At 45.4% G+C, this 23,165-nt stretch overlaps 1 protein-coding gene across 4 annotated transcripts; it reads left to right on the top strand.

Moving 5' to 3' along the window:
• Positions 1 to 11,103: 11,103 nt before the first annotated feature.
• Positions 11,104 to 21,782, top strand: LOC111841041 (influenza virus NS1A-binding protein homolog A-like). 4 transcript variants are annotated; one of them, XM_023806504.2, is made up of 15 exons: positions 11,104 to 11,261; positions 14,708 to 14,967; positions 15,083 to 15,214; positions 15,615 to 15,784; positions 15,872 to 15,947; positions 16,090 to 16,263; positions 16,554 to 16,679; positions 17,925 to 18,029; positions 18,349 to 18,475; positions 18,827 to 19,051; positions 19,414 to 19,535; positions 19,624 to 19,750; positions 19,896 to 20,027; positions 20,242 to 20,415; positions 20,816 to 21,782. In XM_023806504.2, exons 3-15 carry the CDS (start codon positions 15,104 to 15,106, stop codon positions 21,064 to 21,066), a joined length of 1,920 nt encoding a protein of 639 aa, XP_023662272.1. In that variant the 5' UTR covers positions 11,104 to 11,261; positions 14,708 to 14,967; positions 15,083 to 15,103; the 3' UTR covers positions 21,067 to 21,782. The 4 variants fall into 4 exon arrangements, with proteins under 4 accessions (XP_023662272.1, XP_023662274.1, XP_023662273.1 ...); XM_023806506.2 differs by lacking the exon at positions 11,104 to 11,261 and adding an exon at positions 12,102 to 12,220; XM_023806505.2 differs by lacking the exon at positions 11,104 to 11,261 and adding an exon at positions 12,653 to 12,853.
• The last annotated feature ends 1,383 nt before the right edge of the window (positions 21,783 to 23,165 follow it).

The following is a 23,165-nucleotide window of genomic DNA, read 5'->3' as shown; positions in this document are numbered from 1 at the left end:
CTTTGAATGAAGCGTGCTGTGGATTTTCGTCCATTGTTCGTGGAATTAATTTGCCTTTATCTTCTGAGCTGATCTCATCAGAGGAAAATGACTTTGTGACGGTAAATGCGAACTGGTACTTAACTTTGTCTGCTCTTCAAAGCAGAAACAGGTCGTCGCTCCTCTGTCCAGCATGCTGTACAATACTCTCCTTTATCTGTGTCTCGGTCATAGGACTGTGGACTTTGCGCCTTTATGATCATCATATCCTAGGCTATCATGGCCTAGGATGTTACAGAATGCACCCCCCCCACCCCCACCCGTAGACATTAGGTCAATGTAAGCATCAGCAGTTTTCACATTTATCATCAAAGAATGGCAGCTGGGACACGGCGAGTGAAGCCGCTGTTATGAGATGGGGATGGGGTGTGCGCAGCAGAGATTACAGTCCCATCATGACCTCAAGGTCATCCTCCTGTGAAATGGGGGCTGCCACCCTCATGCATAATATTTTTAAAGACAGTACAAATTATAAAATATAGGCTGGTGATGGCTGAGAGCCACATTCCTGTTAGGACTCGAGAGCCAAAGCAAAGACAGCCCTTCTATTCTTGGAAGTCTGTCTATTCGTATCAAATGGTGTCAGGCAAGGAGTGACCCCTGCCTTAGCTGATCATGCAACTGAGTCAGAATTGCTATCCATTAATAACTAGCTAAGTCACAATAAAAGGCGCTAAGCGTGTACTGCAGAAAATACAAGAAGTATTTAGTACAGAACCATTTTGACCGAAAAGAAAAAAAACTAGAGTGTACCAATGAAGAGCATGTGACAGAATGCCATGTTTGCGCTGACAGACAGGTGTGGAAGTACTCGTTTGGTGAGAATGCATAGGTGCACGTAGGCAAAGACGGTTCTTGGAAGGTGGACAAAACTGCTATAAAAGCATATGAAGAAATATTAAAGGTCTGATTACATTGCACGGTTCATGCTGTTCCGACACTTCAGTCCGTTTCATGTGTCTGTATTATGCTACAGGCCCACATAGTTTAGAAGGACAACATATCAACATCTGATAAAAGGGGTGAAACCTACTGTATGTTTTGCACAAATATGGTTGGATGAATGACAAAATCAAAATTAACCATTTTTATACATCCTATATACCAGCTTCATACCCTGGTCACAGGGAAAATGAACTACAGCTTCCAGATATGAACTAGATTTGCCTTGAAATTACTTTAATATAAACTGACATTTAGTGTATTTCAGGAAGTATGACTAAACACGATCAGGAAGTGATTCTGATATTTTCGCAAGATCTATGTGGGAAAGATGCTGCTGCTTTTGAAGTGCATCCTTGCCCCCCCCCCCCCCCCCACTCTGACACAGGAACATAATTTAACACTGAGGCTTGTAGATTCTGCTACTTAGCACAGATCTGCAAGTCCATGTGTGTGTCTGCCACCGTATGATAACGATCCAGAAAACACATTTTGGTCTTGCACAATCAAGATTAAATAATCGATTAATGTAAAAATCTAGTGTCTTCACAATAATCGATTGCTTATTATGATGTTGACTCAGATGCTGCATTTATATCCATGAGGATGACTTTTCCAGTTAGCTTACAGCCAAGTCCCTACACATGAGTCGGATATGATCTTTTATCCCAATGAGAGTTAGATAGGGGCATAGGTTAACGACAAAGGAAGTCAATAAATCTTAACCATGCGTACAACAAAAGACAATCAGCAGAAGAAGGGCATTCACTATACGAAAAGGCTGCACTCATTCGCAGTAGGGACAAAACAGTACCATTTAATACAATTTGTGCAATCAGGAAAGGAAATTCTTTCAAAAGGTCTATCATAACTCTTAAATGTTTCCATCCTTGTTCAAAGGAGAATTCCCAGTCCTCTACCTTCACCGATGAGGGATTTATTGAGTTAGCACAGAAGTTAATCGAGGCTGGGGTTGTGTGAGATATAGTGGACAGACCAGTCCACTTTCCAGATCAAGATACTTTGATGGACAGTTAGTTGATGGAAGAACGTATTTACATTGTTAGGAAGGTGACTCAAAGGGAAACACTGTTGCATTGCTTCATCAGGGGTGGAGGGCTGAATCAGCTCTGTAGCCAGAAATTAATTTTGTGTGGGGGTGGGGTCCAACAACCCTATCTATTGGCCCCCCTCTATAGATTTTACCATTTGAGCTGGAAATAGATTTCAAACAGAGGGGTTCAAACTTGTAATATTACTACCTACTATGTGCCAGAATTTTGAGGGGGTGACAGAGTATAGGCAGTTACTCCACTACATAACTGGTTTAAATCCCAATCCTGCTCTGTGTGTGCGGTGCAGGTTTCAGTTTCCGGTGAAAAACTTGTGTGACTGGCCGTAGACGGTTCTACACACTATATAGGACAATATTTGTCTCATCAGCCCCCCGGAAAAATTATTTTCTTATACCATTTTGCGATTTGGCCCATATTTTCACATTTTGTAACCCTTGCTTGGCAAATATTACTGTGCCCCCCCCCATACATTTAACCGAGGCTGACCCAGGGACTTCAGGGGGTTTAAACATCTACAAAGGTCAGATCCTAGAGTTGCCGCTGGGACTGGCCAGTATCTTTTCCACTGCGCTGTGCTGGTTTGGGTGTGACTTTTCCACACCAGCTTACATGTAAATACAGCAAGAATTATGCAAAAGCTAATTTTGTCATTGGAATCGGATGTGGCCCCTATTAGCTACTGTGAAAAACCCCATAATAGTCTTTCTATAAAGCAATAACAATAATATTTTGGACGTTTTATGGCTAGTAGGAGGCTATGCCCTTTGATTCTGTTGTCAAAACAGAAATACGGTTGTCAGGTAAACAGGAACAGTGGGTTTAGGTATTAATCTCATGCACCCAAGTAGAAGCTGGGCTTGTATTGCACCACTGAAAAGCCATGTTTTGATTTTTTATTGTAAATGTAGTGTCCTTTTCAAGGTATCAATACTGAGAATAAGCAAACTGATAAAAGAACCAAGAAAGAGCTTTGAGTTGATAATTCATGGACCACTTAAACCATGTCACATAAAAATGAATCAAATACGGATATAAAGACACATTGAGATTGAGTATCTCACCTGCATCATCATTGTTGTGTCTGGTATTAGTCAGGTCCCAGTCCACATTCAGACTGGGACACCATTTTAAAACTGTAGCTGATGAGTTCCTCTTTTCTCCTGTATTTTAGGCCATTTTCAACATGCTGGTAGAAACCAGATGACGTCTAGGGAAATATGAATTTAACCCCTTTAAGCTTCACATCAACAGCATGAATCTGAAGTAATACAAATGTTATTCCCTTGTGTTTTTATTTTATGCAATTGTTAATAAGAAATTATTTGTCTGTGAGCCAGTCTGATTAGGTAATGGCTAATGTTACTCTCTAGCTACCTATATGTGTAAGACATCAGTAAATACAAGCTTAATTGATGTTAAGCATTTTTTTGTATGGACCAGCTAGGAATTTCGTCATTCCTATGGTTACTTAAAATTGACAGATTTAGTAGTTTGGAAGGGAAAAGTCAACCTTCATTCATATTATAGAAATGATAAAACAGTAAATATTTTGTATTTTAAATACAAATTAAGAATATGCTACTGAATACTTTGTTTATGCTGCAAATAGAATTACTTTGGCCTTGTCAATAAATGAGACCATTGGCATTAAAAGCAAAACTGAATTATGCAGCTGACTTAGACCGCTGAGCTAATTTCTGATGCTGATTATTTTGCTTTGCGCCTGAGTTGCACAGAAAAACCAGAGAAACAGATCATTATAGATAATGTTTTCCTGGATAGCCGTATCAATATTCATGATTACAATGATATTGTCACTCCTGCTCAATGAACTGGGTCAATAAATATCGTAATGGCAAATTAATTTCCACTTCCAAAGAACGTCATGTTTTATTCAATATTTAAGACTTCGGAGCTGCAGAAAATCATGACTCCACTACAAACGTGTATCCTTGTGGGAAAGAGGAGGTTGTGTGACCATGAGGGCCCATTAAGACACCTCTGTCTGGTACATCATTCCCACATACAAATACATGGAATATTTACTGGCCCTCTGTTCTCCACGACATGACCGCCAGCCTGCTGCAGACACGGCTTTTAAAATCGTTACCGAGTCCCTTCTCAGGTTTGCCTGAAGTGAAACGCTGGAACCGTCAAATTCATAGTTCGGGTAAAAAAATTCTTTGAGTGTTTTTTCCCTGATGAGGCTCAAAATCTGTAAATCTTGTAAATCATTCACTTGAGACAAATATCTAAGTCATGGTTTCATTAGCGAAACAAAAATAGAGTAACATCCACTGAACTTCCACAGGATACATGAAAAGGTCATTTCAACTTTGGCAGCTCTAATATTTATCCAGGTGGCACTTAAAATCAACATTATTTAAGTTAATACCCAGGAATCCCCCTTTTAAATACAGAAATGTATTTACATGAGCTTGATTTTTGCAAGTCTGTCATTTTAAGAAGCCTGTTTTTTTAAGTATGCAGATTGATACTTTCACACCGAGAGGTTGTCTATTTCTTCCTGCAGCTTTATTCACCGTATAAGAGTAATGAAACGGACATTTCTGTCACTTTCATAGTTTGGGGTTGTTTTACAGAATTGGTCATCATACCTGCTATGCGGATCGCTTTCCGCAAATTGTTGCCGTTCCAATATAAAACATTTTTCTCTACTAGTGTTTATGACCAGTTGGAACCAGCTACAGTGTAAATATGTAAAAACCGATAACCTCACATACCATATTCCTCTATAATCCTTCTAGCAAAACGGGTGTAGTTATTTTAATGGGTTTAAAATGAGCAGCCGTGTCATCTGGCATGGAGCTGCTCAGTGGCTGCCCATGGGAACAGAGACATCAGAGCCTTTCTGTACGTCTCCCCGGAGCTGTCACGGCCAAACCCTGACTACCGGGCGTTTTTCGGCCTGACGGAAAATCCCCTTCGTTCCCTGGAGTGCTCACCAGAGAGACCGCTTTCATTGCCATCTGCGACCATTACGGTGCTGTGACGTGCATCTTAATGCCATGGGCTGTTTCTCGGTAACTTTCCACCGCAGAACTTGCCCGGTACTATAGAGCAGGCTTTCTGCGAAGTAGCGAGTTCTGCAAACTCGTGTGATAGCTTTTCAGGAAGTTATTTTGATGTCGGTATACGAAGTGTGTAACCCTTGGTGTCATATATAACATCATTATAATCACAGCGAGACTGACAAATTGTCCCTTTCTGGACATATATATGACGACAAGGTTTCTGAAAATATTCTTCTGTCGTTTACTTTTCTAAATCAGTTTTTTTTTGTTCTGAATGATCTTTGCTTTAAGAGTTTTCAGCTTCTTCCTGGATGGTCCTAATTTGATGCACAGATGCACTAGAATGACGCCTAATCGTCACAGCAACATTAATTAAACAAATTTAAATAAATAAATAAATTAATTAATTAATAGACCGTTGTGTTATTTATATGCTCACTGTAAAAATTCTTTCTCAGGATTTGTATTGTATTCAATTACTGACGCTGATGCAGCACAATGTTTTGAAATCCTCCTGTTTTCAGCCACAAACACATTGTTCCATGTGGTTGCGTAAAATGTTTTAATTTTGAAAGTCGTGTTTTGCTGGACTGCATTCTTGTACTTGCATAACCTAAGCACACAATGAAAGCTGTTATTTAATATTTAAATACTGATGTGTAGTGAAATGCCAGCAGCATTTGAAATTAACCCTAATTGTAATTATACCCTGTCTGATCGTTCTATGAAACTTACCAGAACTTCAGCTTTCAGTCACATCTGAAACAATCAGAAATAGTCCTGTTTCAAATAATTCATAAGAACTGAGGAATCATGCAAAATGACATCAAAATGAATGCAGAAACATATGTTAGGAATTCATTTAATCAATTATAACTTGGAATGACCCCCATCCCTGTTTAGTATCCTGCAGTGGCTGTAGCACAATTGCCTCACACCTTTGAAAACCAGCATTCCACCCTCACCAGGGTCATTTGTGAGGTTCCCCCCAAAGTCCAAAAACATATTACAGTAAATTTGTCAAATTGTGAAGGGATTGACACCCCATCCTGGGTTATTCCCTACATTACCAGAGTTAATTTTATCTTGTACGAATAAAAGCACATTATAAAACCACTGCTGCTTAGAACAGTATGTTTTTCAAGTTAAATTCCCCAATCTGCAGATGACTCTCCAGTTAACTGGTTGACAGTCCTTTTCCATTTCTTGGGGCATGTTTCAGAGACATAAAACTTCAGTCAGACGGCTCTCAGCTCTAATTCTGGGACGCTTTATTTAGTCCGTTCGGGCTGATGGTTGTAAAAGACATATTGACAAAGCGGGGAGGGGAAACTGAGAACCTTCTGTTAACATAATGTAGGTTATTGTATCATTTTTCATTTTCATTATTAGGATTATGCTTTTTACAGTTTTAATTCATTTTCCAGGATTTATAAAAAATTTATTATTTCCAACTAAATGTGATTAAATGCCTTCTAGTACTGGAATAATTTGTTTGGCCTGTCAGTATTTTAGCATCAGTGATTAATTTAAGGAAACTTTGTGTGCAAAATGGCTGTAAAAAAAATGGAATAGCCACAATTTGGGTATTTGATTTGAGGCACACAGTGAGACGTGAGGAATGTGTAAGATGTAAGGGCAAGGTGTGAGTATTATGGGGTGGGGCTAAGTCAGATGATGAGCAATTCAGATGTATCTTGTTACCTATCACAAAAGCCTTCTGTTTATAAAAAAGGAGTTCTGTTTTTCAGTCATCTGATGCCTCCTTTGTGTTCTTCCGTGTTGCCCATTGTACTAAAATCAAAATGCTTGACTTTTCTCATTAAAAGTTCTTGTTAAATATATTCCAGATTTATCATGGATTAAACTCCCTGTTCCATCTCTGATCTCTATGTCAGGTAATTCTCTTATATGGTGACACTTTATACATGTCTGTGACAGACCAGTCTGTATGGAGATATTTGAACTTGATTGTAATTTGAGTCACATTGCATCAGGGGAAGTTAGGGCTAGTTCAGAGATAGAATAGAGGAAGTATCAATATGCATTGCAACTTTGGTCATTCTAGAATGTCAGTCTACTATATTTTGGTCCAAGGTTCTAAAACCTATATTCTGTCTTGCATCCATCTCTCTTACTACTATCCATTACACGGTTATGGTTTTGCATGCTGTCTTGCCTTAGTTACATATTCATTCATTCCGCAGTATGATTTGCTACAATTGGTGATTTACATCTAACTTTCCAGGAAACAGAAAATATTATATTGTCTTTGATTCCTTTGAGTTGTCATCATGTGTGAATCTCTGATAATCCCTTTCAGTTCTGAACCAGTTCTCCTTCCCCAGAGTAAGATTTTATTCTTTTCTGAGTGGGGACATATTGGAAATGGCCATCGAGGCCCCAGTTTCCTCAAAATAACTGTGTTTTTCTATAATTCTCTCTCCATTCCTCTTCAGCCCAAAGACCCACAGTTGGGGGAGTTGGTGCCTCAGCATTTGCCTTTTGGTTATGATGGTGTTTGTCCTGATATGAATTGCACTGGGTTCCAGGAACACTGGATAAGTAGTAACAGAAGGTGGCTGGATATACCTGTTACCAGCCCTCCCCATAATCAGCTTGTGACTCCCCATGTGCAAGAATCATGAACTTGGGAGGCTGTCTAGTTACAGCCGGTCTGTTTTGCAGCAGCCACATTTATATAACCCGATCCCAGCAGCTCGTAGACAGCAGCCTTCCAGCGTGTGTGGGAGTGCGTGCCGTAGCAGGGAGAGCGATGCGAGCGTGGGGGAAGAGAGCCTGTCTTGTTTTGTGCTCATGACTCATTTATGTAACATCCTTTCGCTTTCACAGAAGGGGCTTGGGGAGGCCTTGCACGCCCAGAGGGGCCTCTCTCATATGAATGCTGCTGTTCTCGCCCATGTTCGGGACTCTGGGCACCTGTGTTGCCGTCATTGGCTCTTTCTGGGTCACCTGACTCGGCCACCTGTGTTGTCAGCCAACACGCAGTGTGGTGGGTGATCTGTGTCTGAAATGCCTGTTTCATCGTCTCGCTTTACCTGACCTGCGATGACATCACAGGGAATGAAACCCCCTTGCTGTTTGCACAGCAGAGTGCTACATATGTGGCATGTGTTTTTTCCATGCCTGGATTCTCCACCAAGTACCTCAGTGGTTTTACTGGTGTTGCTGTAACTGGGCTAACAGCTGACTAACTAGTTTGCACGTTCTGCTGGGTAGTTCCATGCGTGGCCTTTCTGTATCTCCTGACTCATTCCCGCTGTATCTCCTGCTTCTGTTCCTATATTGTTTGTATTCAATCGAGATCCTTTTGACAGTGACAGACGTTTGATGCATTTCTTTACAGAATCTGGTGAGGAGGGGGGACTTCATTACAAAAATTATTAAAACATGCCATTTTCTGCTGCAGGCATTAAACAAACAACAAGTTTATAGCCAGTTTGGAGTCATTATGCATTTTAATATCAGGTAGTAATACATCATGATGTAATTATAAAGTCTTGTGCATCGCTAATCAGACTTGTGATAATTTGTGTAGTGATTTAGTGCTTATGCATTATTTTGCTTATATTAATATGATTGCAATACTGATGAGATATCATACACCAGAAGTCAGTTCAGTAATAGTCACAATTAACACTTCAGCTTATGAATGATTATCTCCAGCGCAAAGAGTGAACGCTTATTGAAGTGCACGGTGTGGTCCTTCCTGCGAAGCTCAGGATGATCTGCAGAGCTCCTTAAGAAAGATCCCTAAAAAATAAAGGCTTCAGGAATATTTATACAGCCGATGTTGGAGGACATTATTCCTGCACGAGCGAACTATGGGAGCAAGGAGATTTCATGAAGGGAGGGGGGCAGCTGAGACTGGGGACGAGGGGGGCTTCTGGGTCGTCACACTGCCTCTCCCAGTCATCTTTAATGCATTCCACGGAAAGACAGCATACATTTTTTGGTGCACAAAAATGTCCAGTGCTGTATATCATGTTTGCAAAAAAAAAAAAAAACTATGTAAAAAAGACAAGAGATGAAAGTGAGCTAACAAAGCCAGGAATTGTGAAATTCATGTATCATTTCCTCTGAATAAAAGGTGTTTGGAAACCCTTTCAACAGTAAATTTGACTGAGGTAATGCAGTGTATAAAAGTTAAACTTTTACTTCTCTGTTTATCCTATAATAGTCCTGTCTGTTTCATTTTTACTTTTTATGGTTAACAGGCTGGACTTGCTGTCTGGCATTCTGTGCATTTTCCCGGAGAGATGCTTGTTCTGGGTGACAGGGGTCTGGAGCCTGTGCCAGGTGGAGAATAACCCAGGATGGGGGTCCAACCCATCGCAGGGCACACTCACACACCATTCATTCCTACAGAAAACTCACCCCCGTCTCCAATTAACTGCAGCGTGTTATTTGGACTGGGGGGGACCAGAGAACTGGGAGGAAACCACGGCATGACACCTGGAAATCCAAACATGCAAGCCAGGGTGGGGGCTCAAACCCTGGACTCCAAAGGTATGCAACCAATACTAGCGGCTGCAGCATCATGTCACCCCCTTACTGTTTTTCAACGGGAAAAGAAAACTTGGCACCCTGTGCTAACGTCACATCCATTAGGACAAACTCAGCTCCTCCTCTCTGCATGTCATGTCAGCAGCTCAGTTTGGGTCAGTTTGGAAATATTCGAATGTTACTTTTCAAACGAAACCAGAATGTATAATATTCTTTAGAGTAAAATGATGTCGAAAATGTTAAAATCATAAGATAACCCCTTGGAAGAGAGCATTGTGCGGTGACTAACAAACTGTGGGACTAAATGGCCCCCAGTCTAAAAAAAAACGGCGATAAGGGTAACCATTATGCGTGCCGACATTCCCGCGTTCCTTTCCCGGACCACACTTCATTTTTTGTTGAATAGCTGCAGATTCTTGTCATTCCCCCTACTAATCTTGTGCCATTAATGGCATAAATCCCTCTAGCTGGCTCACAAAGCCCCCCTAATAATAAAAATGAAAAATAACATAATTAGACAGGCATACGTATAACCTTGATATTACCTTGACTGCAATGATCGCACTGTGATTTTTTTTTCCAGACAGTGTTCTTGGATTGACAGTTAAACATTATTTAGAGACTGACTATAAACACAACAGTCACTTTTATGGTTGCCTTGTACCTATGGAAGCGGATATGAAGAAAACAAACAGTGCAATCTGACGACTGTCATGTAGACTGCTGCACTGCTTGTCATCGAGGAATCTGTTAAGCAGAAATGGTTAAACAGGAAAAACAAAATCCTGAAGACCAGCGGACCTGACTTTGAACGTGAAATTATGAGGTAATACGACATTTAGAATGGAATGATCTCATTCGGTTTAAGAGCATGTTACAACTTACAAAACAAAGTGGCTCGGTATTTTATATTTCGGCTATAACATGCCTGTACGTTTATGACTTTAAAATGTAGTGGAAAATGTTCTGATGATACAAAAGCGTTAATAACATTCTGTTACAATAATACGACTGCCAGTTCAGAATAAAGAGTCACATTCACAGAACAATCAACTAGTTGGCTGAAACAAAATCTTGGTCTGGATTTCTACTTTCTGAACCTGAACTTTCCACCTCTGAATACGACTGAGTTAGAACTAAGACATACCCTTGAAAACGACACGACTGTAACCGCAGAGATATGTTGATAAAGAAACGACTACATTTCCGTTTTGAGACAGCTCGATCACTTTCGAGCAAGACTGTTAAAAATGCGAAAAGGACAAAGGACATCGCCATTTCATGCACGGTGCATTGGGCACTAGAATCACTGCCTGGTTGCCTTTATAATGCATGCATCCGCAGCGACATGTTCCCAAGGTATGCAACTACTTTGGAGCTAAACGAAATAACCTGCAGGTTTGCTATTGAGCGCTCGCTCATAGTTTCCAAAAGGCACATGAGCACGCCCCTTCTGCGCGCCCGCCCCCGCCACGCCCCGCCTCCCACCTCGAGCTCGGGCAGCACCCAGCGCGCCTGACGTCACATACCATTAGGCGCGAGTCGTGGCACCTCGGAGAGGAAACGTGGGCAGTCGGATCGACGAATTTACTCTTAATTCCGTTTAAATATGTCTACGATCGTCTCCAGGCAGACACCGCAGGTAAGGATCAGTTTATGTGTTGTGCCGAGGTTGCGTTTCGTGCTCCCGTTGGCAGACTGGCGCTCCTCTCCCTCATTTTGCCTGCGTTGTATTGTCTGGGTCCGCGTCTGAAATCCTGTATGTAAGTCGGCGTGAATAACAGAATGCACAAAAACGATATTAATTGCATTTTGATGCGATGTCGTCTGAGGTCAAATAAATGTGATTAGGAAATAGGTGTACGGATGACAGTCCGCGGCCGTAGCAGTTCGCCATGCGGGGCCGTGCGGGGCTTAGGTATCTCTACTAAGCTAAGTTATCAGCATCGTGCTGTATCGGGGAGACACTTTTACCATGTATCTGCGCTGATTTCACCGTATGAGGAAATGCTTGCAAGCATCGTCGATGAAATCATCGTCTTTTTAAACACAGGCTGTTATAATGTGGGTATCTTTCGAGCGGGACTTTCTAAGACGTAGTGTGATTACGCGTGCTAGCGTTAGCCAGCGTTTTGAATATGTCCGTGTTGGAAGAGGGGCAGCAGCGTGAAATCGGCTCCTGCTGTACATGCAGCGGTATTGTGCGCTTGACGCTGCATTACCCCCACCCAAAGCTAGCGGCGCTCCGACTTCTAATGTGATTAAAAAAATGCGTCGTGAGTCTGGCGCGATTAACCCAGTTTCCTAGTCAGGGTGGAGCGGGGGCGTTGGAGGCTTGGCTTGGGGGCTTTGTGCCGTGTCCATTGGTAGATGCAGGCGGTGCCCCGGTCTTGTCTGCCGTCCCGACTTAGGAAGGCGTGCTCCCTGGCGACAGGCTGTGCTTGCAGCCCTGCCCCCGGCATTAACACCGAGGTGACAAACTGCTGTGTCTGACGCTAGTCGTTACACACTCGTAGGCTTCGCTGTCTAGTCGCATCAGTCACTGTATTCTTTCAGGCTCTGTTTTTTTTCCTGAATTTGTTGGATAATCTCGGTACCCAGGTGTGTGTTGGGTGGGGACTGTTCGATTCGCCGAGACCGAGAATCCTTGCTAGTACGTGCATAGTATTGAATTGGGAAATTGTCTGCCATTGTTGCATTGTAGAGTGGTGGATTTAAATAAGTAAATTGTTATATAAAATTTTATTTCACATACATATATATATATATAATTCCTTTAAACATATACAACATATTTCAGTGTATTAAATTCGAAACACGCGCACACACATTTAAATTTTTTATTTGATGCAAGAAACTTCTAGTGGCATACTAAGTGACAGGCAGGTAATATACTCTGCGTGACACGTACTGCATGACACGCAGGAGTGGAACTTAAATCATTTGCCTCCTTGGGGTGGCAAACACGTTGTGTGTGTGGTGCTGGTGGTGTGTTTTTTTTTGCATTGGTTGACACCTCTCAGTCGGTGCAGCCGTCGGTGGTGTGGATGTGTCACCCAGGCGCCGTGCAGGAGGTCGTCCGCAGAGGCCGCCGGGCTGGCCGGAGGCGAGCCGCCTACCTTCCAGAATGCGCGACATTTTAATTGCCGTCTGATTTCCTCTCCGGCATTTAGCGGATCGGCGGTTTTGCGGCATCGGTCGACCTTGTGGGGATCGCAGTGATTTCTGTCCGTGGTGAGCTGTGCAAAAAACCATAGGCTCTCTTTTAATTCACGTCACCGCACCTCCAACAGCATTCTGCATTTGTTGCCCTTTTTAAGACGAGCAATAGATGTTTTGTGTGTTTCATTAACTTGTATTTGCTTCAATATCTTGACCACGCGATCGAAGGGGGGCAGTCGAGAACCAGTCTAGATATGTTCAGGTCTGTCATTTTAGCTGCTGGGGTTTTGTATGTTGTGTAAATGCAGTTTAACGAATGTGCTGTCTGCTGAACAATGCAGTCCTTTCTGCCAGTTCAGATCTTAAGAAAGCATTTGAGGTTAAACAATAATCAGAGCTGGCCTCCTGCCTCGTGTAGTCCTGCACGTCCGTTTGGGGTCAGAAATCTCTACTCGTTCTCACCCTAGATATGAGCGATATGAATATTTCAGAAGTCATAGGCTGAGTAACCATCACGCCATTTGTTTCTAACATGTCTGACATTTTGCTTGTTTTTCCTGCAGAGAGGATTTAACATTATGACTTTTGACATTTATGCATGAATTAAGTTCTCAGTTTAGATATGCTCATGCTCAGGGCTGTATTATGGCATCTTAACGTCATAGGCGCTGTTGGAAGAGTCTTCCAGATTTTGGATTTTTGCAATTTATCAAGACCAGTTCAGTTTTTTGAAGGTTTTGATGGAAAGAGGTTCAGATATTTTCTTGGTAAACATGTCAGTGGTGCTGGCGATGAGGTGGTTAGTCATGCGATTGTTGAGAAATCATATCAGGAACGAAGAATAAAATCTGGTCTACGGCTGCTTGCAGTTCAGCAACTTTGTGTAAATGCACGGCTTGTAAATTGTCACTTGATTTGTGAGGGAGCCAGCAAACTTTTGTTTGCCCCGTTTGTGACAGTTTTAAGTGACGGCAGTGCTACTTAATGTAGAGCTGGGTTTGATTAAGTTTTGTTTTGAAATGCCACCATTGTGCAAATGCACCATTGTAAAAGTTTTTATAGGGAAAGTCAAGATTGGGGCGAAGATCTAGATTAACCATCCTAAATTCCCAAAAACATCCCAGAGTAACTTGTGCACAAAAAGGGGAACTTTGTGTAGTCTTCATTGTGAGTCACGCGGAAAGTCCTAACATGAGCATTTGCTTCCACAGGCTTGTTGATGTGGTCGCCAGAGCTGGTTATGTTGTAACTGGCTTCATAGAAGGAAGCGAGACGTGGAAGAAAGTTGAATCGGCTGGGTGGGCGACCTGCTCTCAGCTGCCAGGATCAGGCTTGGGGAGACCTATAGAGGAGCCTGGGGGCAGTGGGACCAGCACAGTCCCAGCATGTGCATTTTGATATTCAGTGACCCCCGAATTACCACCGTGTGATATTTCCGAAAGTGCAGAAGTCCAAAAATGGCGTTAAGCCATTGAAATTCCTGGGGCAATTTAATATCCTGTGACTGTTGCGTGCCTGTAGCTACTTAAAGATACACATGTGGACTTGGCAAGAGCAAGTTGTTAAAATGCTGGCGCTGATCGCTGACCATCGTGACTAGGGGATGGCGGGACAGGTCTGAGTTTTCTCAGCTCGTCCAGATGAGGTCATGGAAGTTTACAGTGGAACCTGAAGCAGCCAGGGATGGGTAGGGCGAGAAGGGAAGAGCCTCCTCTGCCTAGTGGCTGCTGCTCGTGGAACTGGCTGGAAGATCTGCCCCTAAGCATGACATAATGTGTGTATGTGTGTGTAAAAAAATGACTAATTGTCATGAGAGAAGATGACTTTTAATTTGGATTACCGCATCCTCTTGGGAGAGTAGCACTGGTACTTGATCACAGTTGCAGGCTAACTGTGTTTTCCTTCCCTTTTCTCTTCCTGCCACAGGTTACGATGCACGATAAACACAGTAAAAGGCCGAACCTATAGCCGACGGCATCTTAGGGACTTGATTACAGTCGCTTGAAGCCTGGTAGTTTGCCCTGGTGTGGCTGCTGTCTGGTCACACGGTCCTTGTCGACTGGTATTACTTCTTGCCTTCAGAAGGCAAAGGAAGACCTGAGTCCTCGTGTCCCTGGTTAACTTTGCCTGTGCCTTCATTTGACTCCCCCGACCTGCCGCCTGATTGTCATCCCTATTTCTGATTGGTAAGCATGGCGTCGATTTTCGTGGCGTCTGACCTCATTAAAACTTTGCTGTTACGAGCTGAGCGCTATGCACTGTATATTTTGCATAAATAACCCGTCTGCCTCTGGATCCCAGACTGTACATCACTTCCCCAAAATGATTCCCAACGGATGTTTGATCTTCGAAGACGACAGCTTCCTGGATTCCACGGTAGCTAAGATGAACGCCTTACGCAAAAGTGGCCAGTTCTGCGACGTCCGACTGCAGGTAACATTAATGTTAGCGTTGACCTTGCTGTGCTTTTTGAATTTTAGCAAAACGGGACTAGACTAATCGTTATGTTGTGTAGGTGCAGAATTTGTATGCTGAAATCTTAGCGTACTTTTAAGTAAACTTGGCACCCCAACGGACTGTATGCAAGGTCATAGCACAGCAATAAACACAGAGCTTTGGTCAGTGCTGTGGTTGTTGTCCACAGTTAAAATGGACGCTTTTCGCTTGAGTAGTGTTAGTATTTCAAACACCAACATCCCGCTCTTTTTACAGAAACATGAGCAAGGCCTAACCAGTTGAACATTTGACTCTTCTTCATACAGAGACACATGCACTGTGTTTATAGTGCCATGAGTCTTTTGGGGGTGTCTGATGGGGCTGCTTCCTCCCCCAGGTGTGTGGCCATGAGCTCATGGCCCACCGTGCCGTTCTGGCGTGCTGCAGTCCTTACCTGTTTGAGATCTTCAACAGCGACATGGAGCCCCACGGGGTCGCCCATGTCAAGTTCGAAGACCTGAATCCGGAGGCGGTGGAGGTCCTTCTCAACTACGCCTACACCGCCCAGTGAGTTGGAGCTCCTGCGTTGGGCGGTCCCCCCCACCCCCCCCACCCCCCCCGTAGTCATGGTGCTAAGTGGGCGCCGTCTTGCAGGTTGAAGGCCGAGAAAGAGCTGGTTCGGGATGTCTACTCTGCTGCCAGACGGCTCAAGATGGAAAGGGTCAAGCAGGTATAAGCAGTAACTTTCACTTCCAGTAGTAGAGGTTGGATCTCCAGCTGTTCAGGAGCTCAGAGGGAACGTGACCAGGTAAAGACCTTGTCCACGTTTCTGCAGAGTCCCTCCTCTGACACTCCTGTCCGCATCCCTGCAGATCTGTGGTGACTACCTGCTCTCAAAGATGGACTGCCAGTGTGCCATCCCCTACCGCAACTTTGCCAGCCGCATGGGCGACGGACGTCTTGTCAGCAAGATCGACGGGTACATCCAGGAGCACCTGCTGGAGATCTCGGAACAGGATGACTTTCTCAAACTCCCTCGACTGAAGGTACGCCCCTGCCCCAAACTTCCCACGACATTTAAGGTCCAGAAAGTAAAAATTTTGTTTCAGCCAGATATTACAGCAAATGGTTCATGAAGCTTCATTATACCATCACTACCAAATACCTGGTAGAGGTATATTGGGAGCAGACTGGACCCTATCCTACATATCAGAAATACACTGATAAATTCAGCTACGTAAATGTATAAAGCGTGCACATTCTTCTGGAGAAGATGACTCGCTTTGTGAAAATTGGCCGCCTGTGGTCCTGATCCCAGCATGCTTTGTTCTCACAGCTAGAAGTAATACTGGAAGACAACCTGAACCTGCCCAGCAACGGTAAATTGTACTCCAAGGTGATCTACTGGTTGCAGCGCTGCCTCTGGGAGAATGGGGAACCCCTGGAAAGGATGATGGAAGAGGTCAGTACCCAAGCCGGTGCCTCCCTCTACTTCCGCTCGCGAGCCTGTTGGTGCCCGGGCCTTCGAGACACTCCTGCTTCCGAAAGCGTGTGGAGGTGTTTGACCTAAAGAAATGTAAATCCATACAGTAGGTATGAAGGGGTTGTCCAGGTGAGCCCAGATCACTCTGCATTTTCCCTCTTACATGTGAGCCTTGCTAGTGTTTCGGATTATTTTTGTTCTTTTTTTTTTTTTTTTTTTTTGAAACTTTGCAGAGTTAGCACGGGAAATGTCCGTTGAGAGTGTAAAGGTATGTGGTAGCAGGATGACACTCCTTCCCCCCCGCAGGTTAATGTCATCTGCGGCACGGTGGCACGTTCTAACGGCTCTCCCTCCTCGTCGATTTATCTCTCCTTCAGGTTTGTTAACAAAAGCACAGCAGGATTTCCAAGACTGAAGAAGGCGGGCCTGAACCAGCTGCGCTAATGAGTCTGGTAGAAGCAGCTTCGGTCCTCCGGCAGAGCGGCGGCGTGCTCCGCTCTGTCCAACCTGACTGCGGCCGCTAATCTCGCTAACCTCTTACAGCGCTGTTGCTTGGGGTCGCAGAAACCTGTCAGATCTCCAGTGTTTGGGCACTCTTGTGACACCAGCCCATTAGCGTCTTTTTATTATTAGTTTTTGTTTTAAGCTTTTTGTGTGGCTGATAACAGCTTGACTATAGTTGGTGGGTGCATTTTTTTTCCCATTTCAAGATATTTCAGAAGATGATGAATCAGCCTTGTGTTACAGTCGAGGAGTATATGCGTATGTTTATAGCCGAAAGACCGTCCGACATGCTGGAATTGGAGAAAAATTGTACAAGGTGACTAGAATTCCTCCAGCAGCACTTCATGATGGTTCTGACATCCCGTTCACCTATAAACACACACACTTGTTTTTTTGTTTTTTTTTTTTTTGGAAAAGAAAAATCCTCATGTCTTTACCCGAAGACCCACTGGAGAAATTGCAATATGATTTTAATTTTTTTTTGTTGCACCCTGAAGATTTCCTGCAGCCCAAGATCAGAGCCCCCCCATGCCTGTGGAGCGGTCACCAAAGTTGTGTTTGTACATCTGTTGTACATAAAAGCAACAAAAAACACCCCCCTTCTCTCAGCAGCAGAGACACTGCCCACTCCAGACATCCCCGGGGAACGACACTCGGCGTCGCCGGGTTCTCTTGTTGTCACGGAGACAGCCACATGGGTCTTGTGTTGCTGTTTTTCAGGTGCAAACGCTGTACTACTCGGCAGACCACAAGCTGCACGATGGGAGTCAGCTTGAGGGGCAAACTGAGGTGTTTGGCAATGATGACCACATCCAGTTTTTGCAGGTACTGAGCCCGTGAGAGGCGACTAATCCCTCCGGGTGCCTGTTTGTCTTACTGCAGCGGCCACACGGCCAGATGAGCTCGTCTTAGTGTAAATCTTGCTTTGTGAATAGGCTGCTTAATAGCGGCAGGGATCTGCTCTCTGGAAGACTTCCCCCGTTCATTCGCTGAGTCCCTGTAGATCCCGCCACACGTGCTTCGTGTACCATCCGGCAGTCGTATTGCTGACATATTTACAAAGGCTGTGTTAGTCTCTTAGGGGGTAGACGGCGGGGGTGGGCTTCGCCGTCGCTGGGTATGCAGTTGCCCTTTGGTTTTGCAGAAGAAACCGCTGAGGGAGAACTTCCAGAAGCAGGCCAGCACCAGTTCCTCGGGAAGCCTGTCCCCAGGCTCGGTGACGCAGCTCTGCAAGCACGAGTGGAAGTACATCGCCTCGGAGAAGACCAACAGTAAGCCCAGCTCTGTTCCCGTTACCCAGTGAGGGCTTAATGAAGCCTCACCAGCCATTTGCTGGTGCGCTTTGTTAATAAAAGGGCTCAAAGCATGCCCCAAAGTAAACCAAGAGCGCCATCTAGTGGGGTCAAAAAATACAGCAAATGGTTCACGAAGCTTCATCAGCCCATCACTACCGTTACCTTTCAGGGCAGACCTTAAGAGCAGGCGTTCCCCAGGGCTACCGGCCTATGAAATTTTTGACCTGTGTAAACTGGCCCATGAACAAGAGGAACTTTGACCATGTTTGATGTCCATTGACGCCAACTTTGATGCCAATGTGCCATGCTTTGCCTCCACCCCTCCAGACAGCACGTACCTGTGCCTGGCGGTGCTGAATGGCGTGCTGAGTGTCATCTTCCTTCATGGGCGTGGCAGCCCCCACAGCTCCCCCTCCAGTACCCCCAGCCTCCCGAAAAGCATGAGTTTCGAGGGCCAGCTGGAGGAACGTGAGGAGAGGCTGCGGGCGCCCCTGCACTACGCCCGCTCCGGTCTGGGCACCGCTGAGCTGGATGGCAGGCTGGTAGCTGCAGGTGAGCCCGCTTTCACACCAGGACACTGTACTGTGAGAAACACCAGGGGGGCTGTGTGGCTCAGCAAGTTAGGATGCAGTGCCTGTTATCAGAAGGTCGCTGATTCATTTCTCAGGGTCATCAGTCATTTCACTGTTGGGGTCCTGAGCAAGACCTTTAACCCCCACATGCTCAAGGGACTGGCTGACCTTGCTTTCTTTGACAGAGAGTAAGGATATAAGTAAATAAAATGTCAACGCCTTGATTGTCAGGGTGTCAAATTTACTAGTGAAACAAGTTTAATACCTGAGGAATTCTGTTATGGGTGACTGACAGTGAGGTCAAAGGAGAGCTGGTTTAAACGGGCTGTGACTGGTTCTTAGGTGGGTATAACCGGGAGGAGTGCCTTCGCACGGTAGAGAGCTACGACCCCAAGACGGACCGCTGGACCTTTATCGCCCCCATGAGGACACCGCGGGCACGCTTCCAGATGGCTGTTCTGATGGTACGTCCCCTGTAACTGGTTAGAGGGGGAGGAGTCTCGGGGGGGCGGGGTTTTGAGTTCATGGCATGAGCAAACTGTCCAACCACAGGGTCAGCTGTATGTGATGGGCGGGTCCAACGGCCACTCGGACGAGCTGAGCTGTGGCGAGACCTACAACCCGCATGAGGACGAATGGACCCCGGTCCCAGAGCTGCGCACCAACCGCTGCAACGCCGGTACATGCAGCGCATGCGACCGCCTTTGCATTGGAAATGTGTGGCCTCCTTCCTGCAGGAAAAATTTGTGTTTTTTTGTTTTTGTTTGTTTTTGTTTTATTTTTGCATGTGCGGTTTCATCTTCCCCTCATTCCTCTCCAACCAGGTGTCTGCTCCCTGAAAAACAAGCTGTTCGTCGTGGGAGGGTCGGACCCATGTGGACAGAAGGGCCTGAAGAACTGCGACGCCTTTGACCCGGTCACCAAGATCTGGACCAGCTGTGCTCCCCTCAACATCAGTAAGGCAGATCGCCACCCGGCCGTTTCCTGCCTCCCCACACATCTTCTGAAAGCCTGCAGACATCCTGAAATGAGTCTTTGGGGAATTAAATGAATCTAAAAATACCGAAATGATTTGGGTTTATAAATCAATCGCATTGGTGAGTCTGTGAGGCTGGAAGTGTGTGTGGATCAGACTGTAGTGTAATGGTCACTCCTGCCCCCCCCCTGCAGGGAGACACCAAGCTGCAGCCTGCGAGCTCAGCGGCATGATGTACATCATCGGAGGCGCAGAGTCCTGGAACTGCCTGAACAGCGTGGAGCGCTATAATCCAGAGAACGACACCTGGACCCTGATCGCCCCTATGAATGTGGCCCGGCGGGGGGCAGGAGTGGCCGTGTACCAGGGTGAGTCCAGGGGAGGGGGTCTAGGACATTTCCAAAATGTACGAGGGCTGGGTGAAGCTCATTAATATTCACGATGACAGCCAATCAGATAGCGTTGCTTTCATGAATATTAATGCCGTTCCCGGTCATCCTACTCACCAGTCAATCGTAATGCTTCTTTATGAATATTAATGAGTAACCCCCAGTCATCCTGCTCACTAGCCAATCAGGTTGCACTTCCTTTATGAATATTAATCACCCTCCCCCTGCTGTCCTGTGTTTTAGAATTTCACTTTCATAGCGTCCCTGGCCCTGTGTGGGGACGGCTCCTGATACTGCTGTTATGCTCCATGATGAATCGATTAATCGGAACTGAGATGGGGCGGGCTGCTTAAACGCTGACGTCTGTCTCCCTCCCCAGGGCGCCTCTTCGTGGCCGGCGGGTTCGACGGCTCCCACGCCCTGCGCTGCGTGGAGGCCTACGACCCCACCAGGAACGAGTGGAAGATGCTGGGCAGCATGACGTCGGCGCGCAGCAACTGCGGCATGGCCGTGCTGGACGGTGCCGTCTACGCTGTGGGCGGCTTCGATGGCAACGACTTCCTGAGCTCGATCGAGACCTACGAGCCGCAGGACGACAACTGGAGTCCCTGCATGGAAGCCTGCAGCTGAGTGTGACCGGCAAACTAACAGGCTTGGCGATGTAATTTGTTCTGTCTGAACAGGGATTGGGTAGGATTTGGTGGGTGGGTGGGGCATCTGAAATGGGGGTGGGGTTACGTGGATGGGTGTGGTTGAGAGTTGCTGGAGCAACACGAAGCCTTTGCATTTAATTTGTGCTGTGTATATAGACACCCCAGGTATAGTGCCACAAATGCCAATGTTCAGCACTCTTTATTTTTATTTTTGGTGGGAAGAGGTCGCATATCTTAGAGTAGTGTAACCTGTTAGGCATCTACTCTGCAAAGATGGTCATCATACAAGCTTTCTTTTTCTTTTTGCAAGATTTTTTTTGCATTAGTTAAAACGACAGATAAAGCCTTATTGAAGGAAGGGGTTTATAGAACTATCTTGTTTTAAACATTGTTACCATCGCCTTGGTAGCTTATGATTGCCTGATTATGATTTTATATGTGTACAAAGCGATTTAATGTAGACGGGCTGGATGCTCTGGTGTGAGAATTAGAGCCAGTCACAGGACGAGAGAGGCAGGGTGCCCTGTCAACGCGCTTCGGCTAACGGCATGACCTTCACCCATGTCCTTCCATTCAGGTGCTGCCTCTGTTCTCGTCCTATTTTCTTGTTTTTGTTTTCTAACCGATTAAAAACGGACGTAGTTTTCACTTTTGTTACAAGCTATTTCGTAAGTAATAAATATTAAACCACAAGTGATTGGTCACTTTGTCTGTGTGCTTGAGTGACAGAGGAAAGCGGCTCCTCATTGGATAAGAGGAGACTGCTGGGCGGAACGTCTTGCTCTTAGCTTAAAACACCTGTGCATGTTACATCGCCGCCTGGTTTGTGTCCTAATAAGTACTGGAGGTCTAAGGGTCCTCTGGATCTTAAAATGCCTGCTTGAACAGAAAAGGCTTCCTTCCCACAGGGATGAACTTAAGGAGAAATCTGATCATGCTCCCGTACGCCCTGTGACACCCAAAGGAGCTCAGGCTGCCCTCGGCCCCGTCTCTGTGGCACCCTGCCTACATGCCGTCGCCAAGCCCCAACCACAAAGGCCTGATCCCTGATCCCGAGTCAGTAGGTCAAGCTTCTCGCTGCGGAAAATGGGCCAGACGGCCAGGTGCAGAACGAGGCTTCTGGCCGTGTGAGCGAAGCGCTGTTCTAAACCGGCGTTTCTCATCCAGATGGTGCATGTTTTTGTTCCCTTCCAAATAGAGAGCAAAAAAAAACGTATGAGGGTCCCTGGGGACTGAACTCTCACTGTCCCGCTCTGCCAGCCGACACAATGGACAGAGCACCACTGCCACTGTCACTCCTTGGTAATTATCTGGTCATGGATGGCGGAGGGGAGACTGCTTTCCCAGCTAGTCAATATACCACTAAGTACTGGTTTGAGCTTCCCTAAGGACCTTGACAGAAAAGCCCCCCACCACAGATACACACACCTGAGTAATTAAAGTGTTTTACATGGGGGAAAAAAAAGCTGCACCCCACATTCAACGTGGAAACACCCCCCTGAAGGGCACTGGGTGCCCTTCATGCCAGGTTACTGGCTCCGTTCCTTATTTAAAACGTGGCCACGCGTACGTCTTAATCTCCGCCCCCTGATCCTCCTAATCTTACATCCACTCGCAGGTTACACACCAACCAACCATACTGCTCCTTCCTGGGTAAGGAACTGCTAAGCTGCTGTGTCTAAACCAACATAATACTATGTCAAAATGTGTAGTTAAAAACCAGTTTGGCCATTACAAGCATGTCACATGTCACCGAAAGCGCTGACATCACCCACCTGAGTGCCAAAGGCCACGCCCCCCTAGCTGCATGGTTTATCCAGGCACCGGAAACAGCCGGAAGGTTGCATTCCTGCACTGCTTACCTAGACGAATCGGGAGGATGGGATATTACATAAAAGAGAAATGACAGCGTTACACAACACTATTGTGGGACGACCTACGCCATCCTGCAGCGGGTTTGAGCTACATCTCATCCCACATGCTGGTGAAAGTACAGCTGAGACTTGCATTAATGATACACTTTTCTGTTTACTTCATGATGTAATCAAGACATGGCTGCAAAACACAACTTGCCAT

This window comes from Paramormyrops kingsleyae, chromosome 21 (genome assembly GCF_048594095.1).
Source record: "Paramormyrops kingsleyae isolate MSU_618 chromosome 21, PKINGS_0.4, whole genome shotgun sequence".
In the NCBI taxonomy this organism is placed as follows: domain Eukaryota; kingdom Metazoa; phylum Chordata; class Actinopteri; order Osteoglossiformes; family Mormyridae; genus Paramormyrops; species Paramormyrops kingsleyae.
This window is presented reverse-complemented; position numbering and strand designations above follow the sequence as displayed.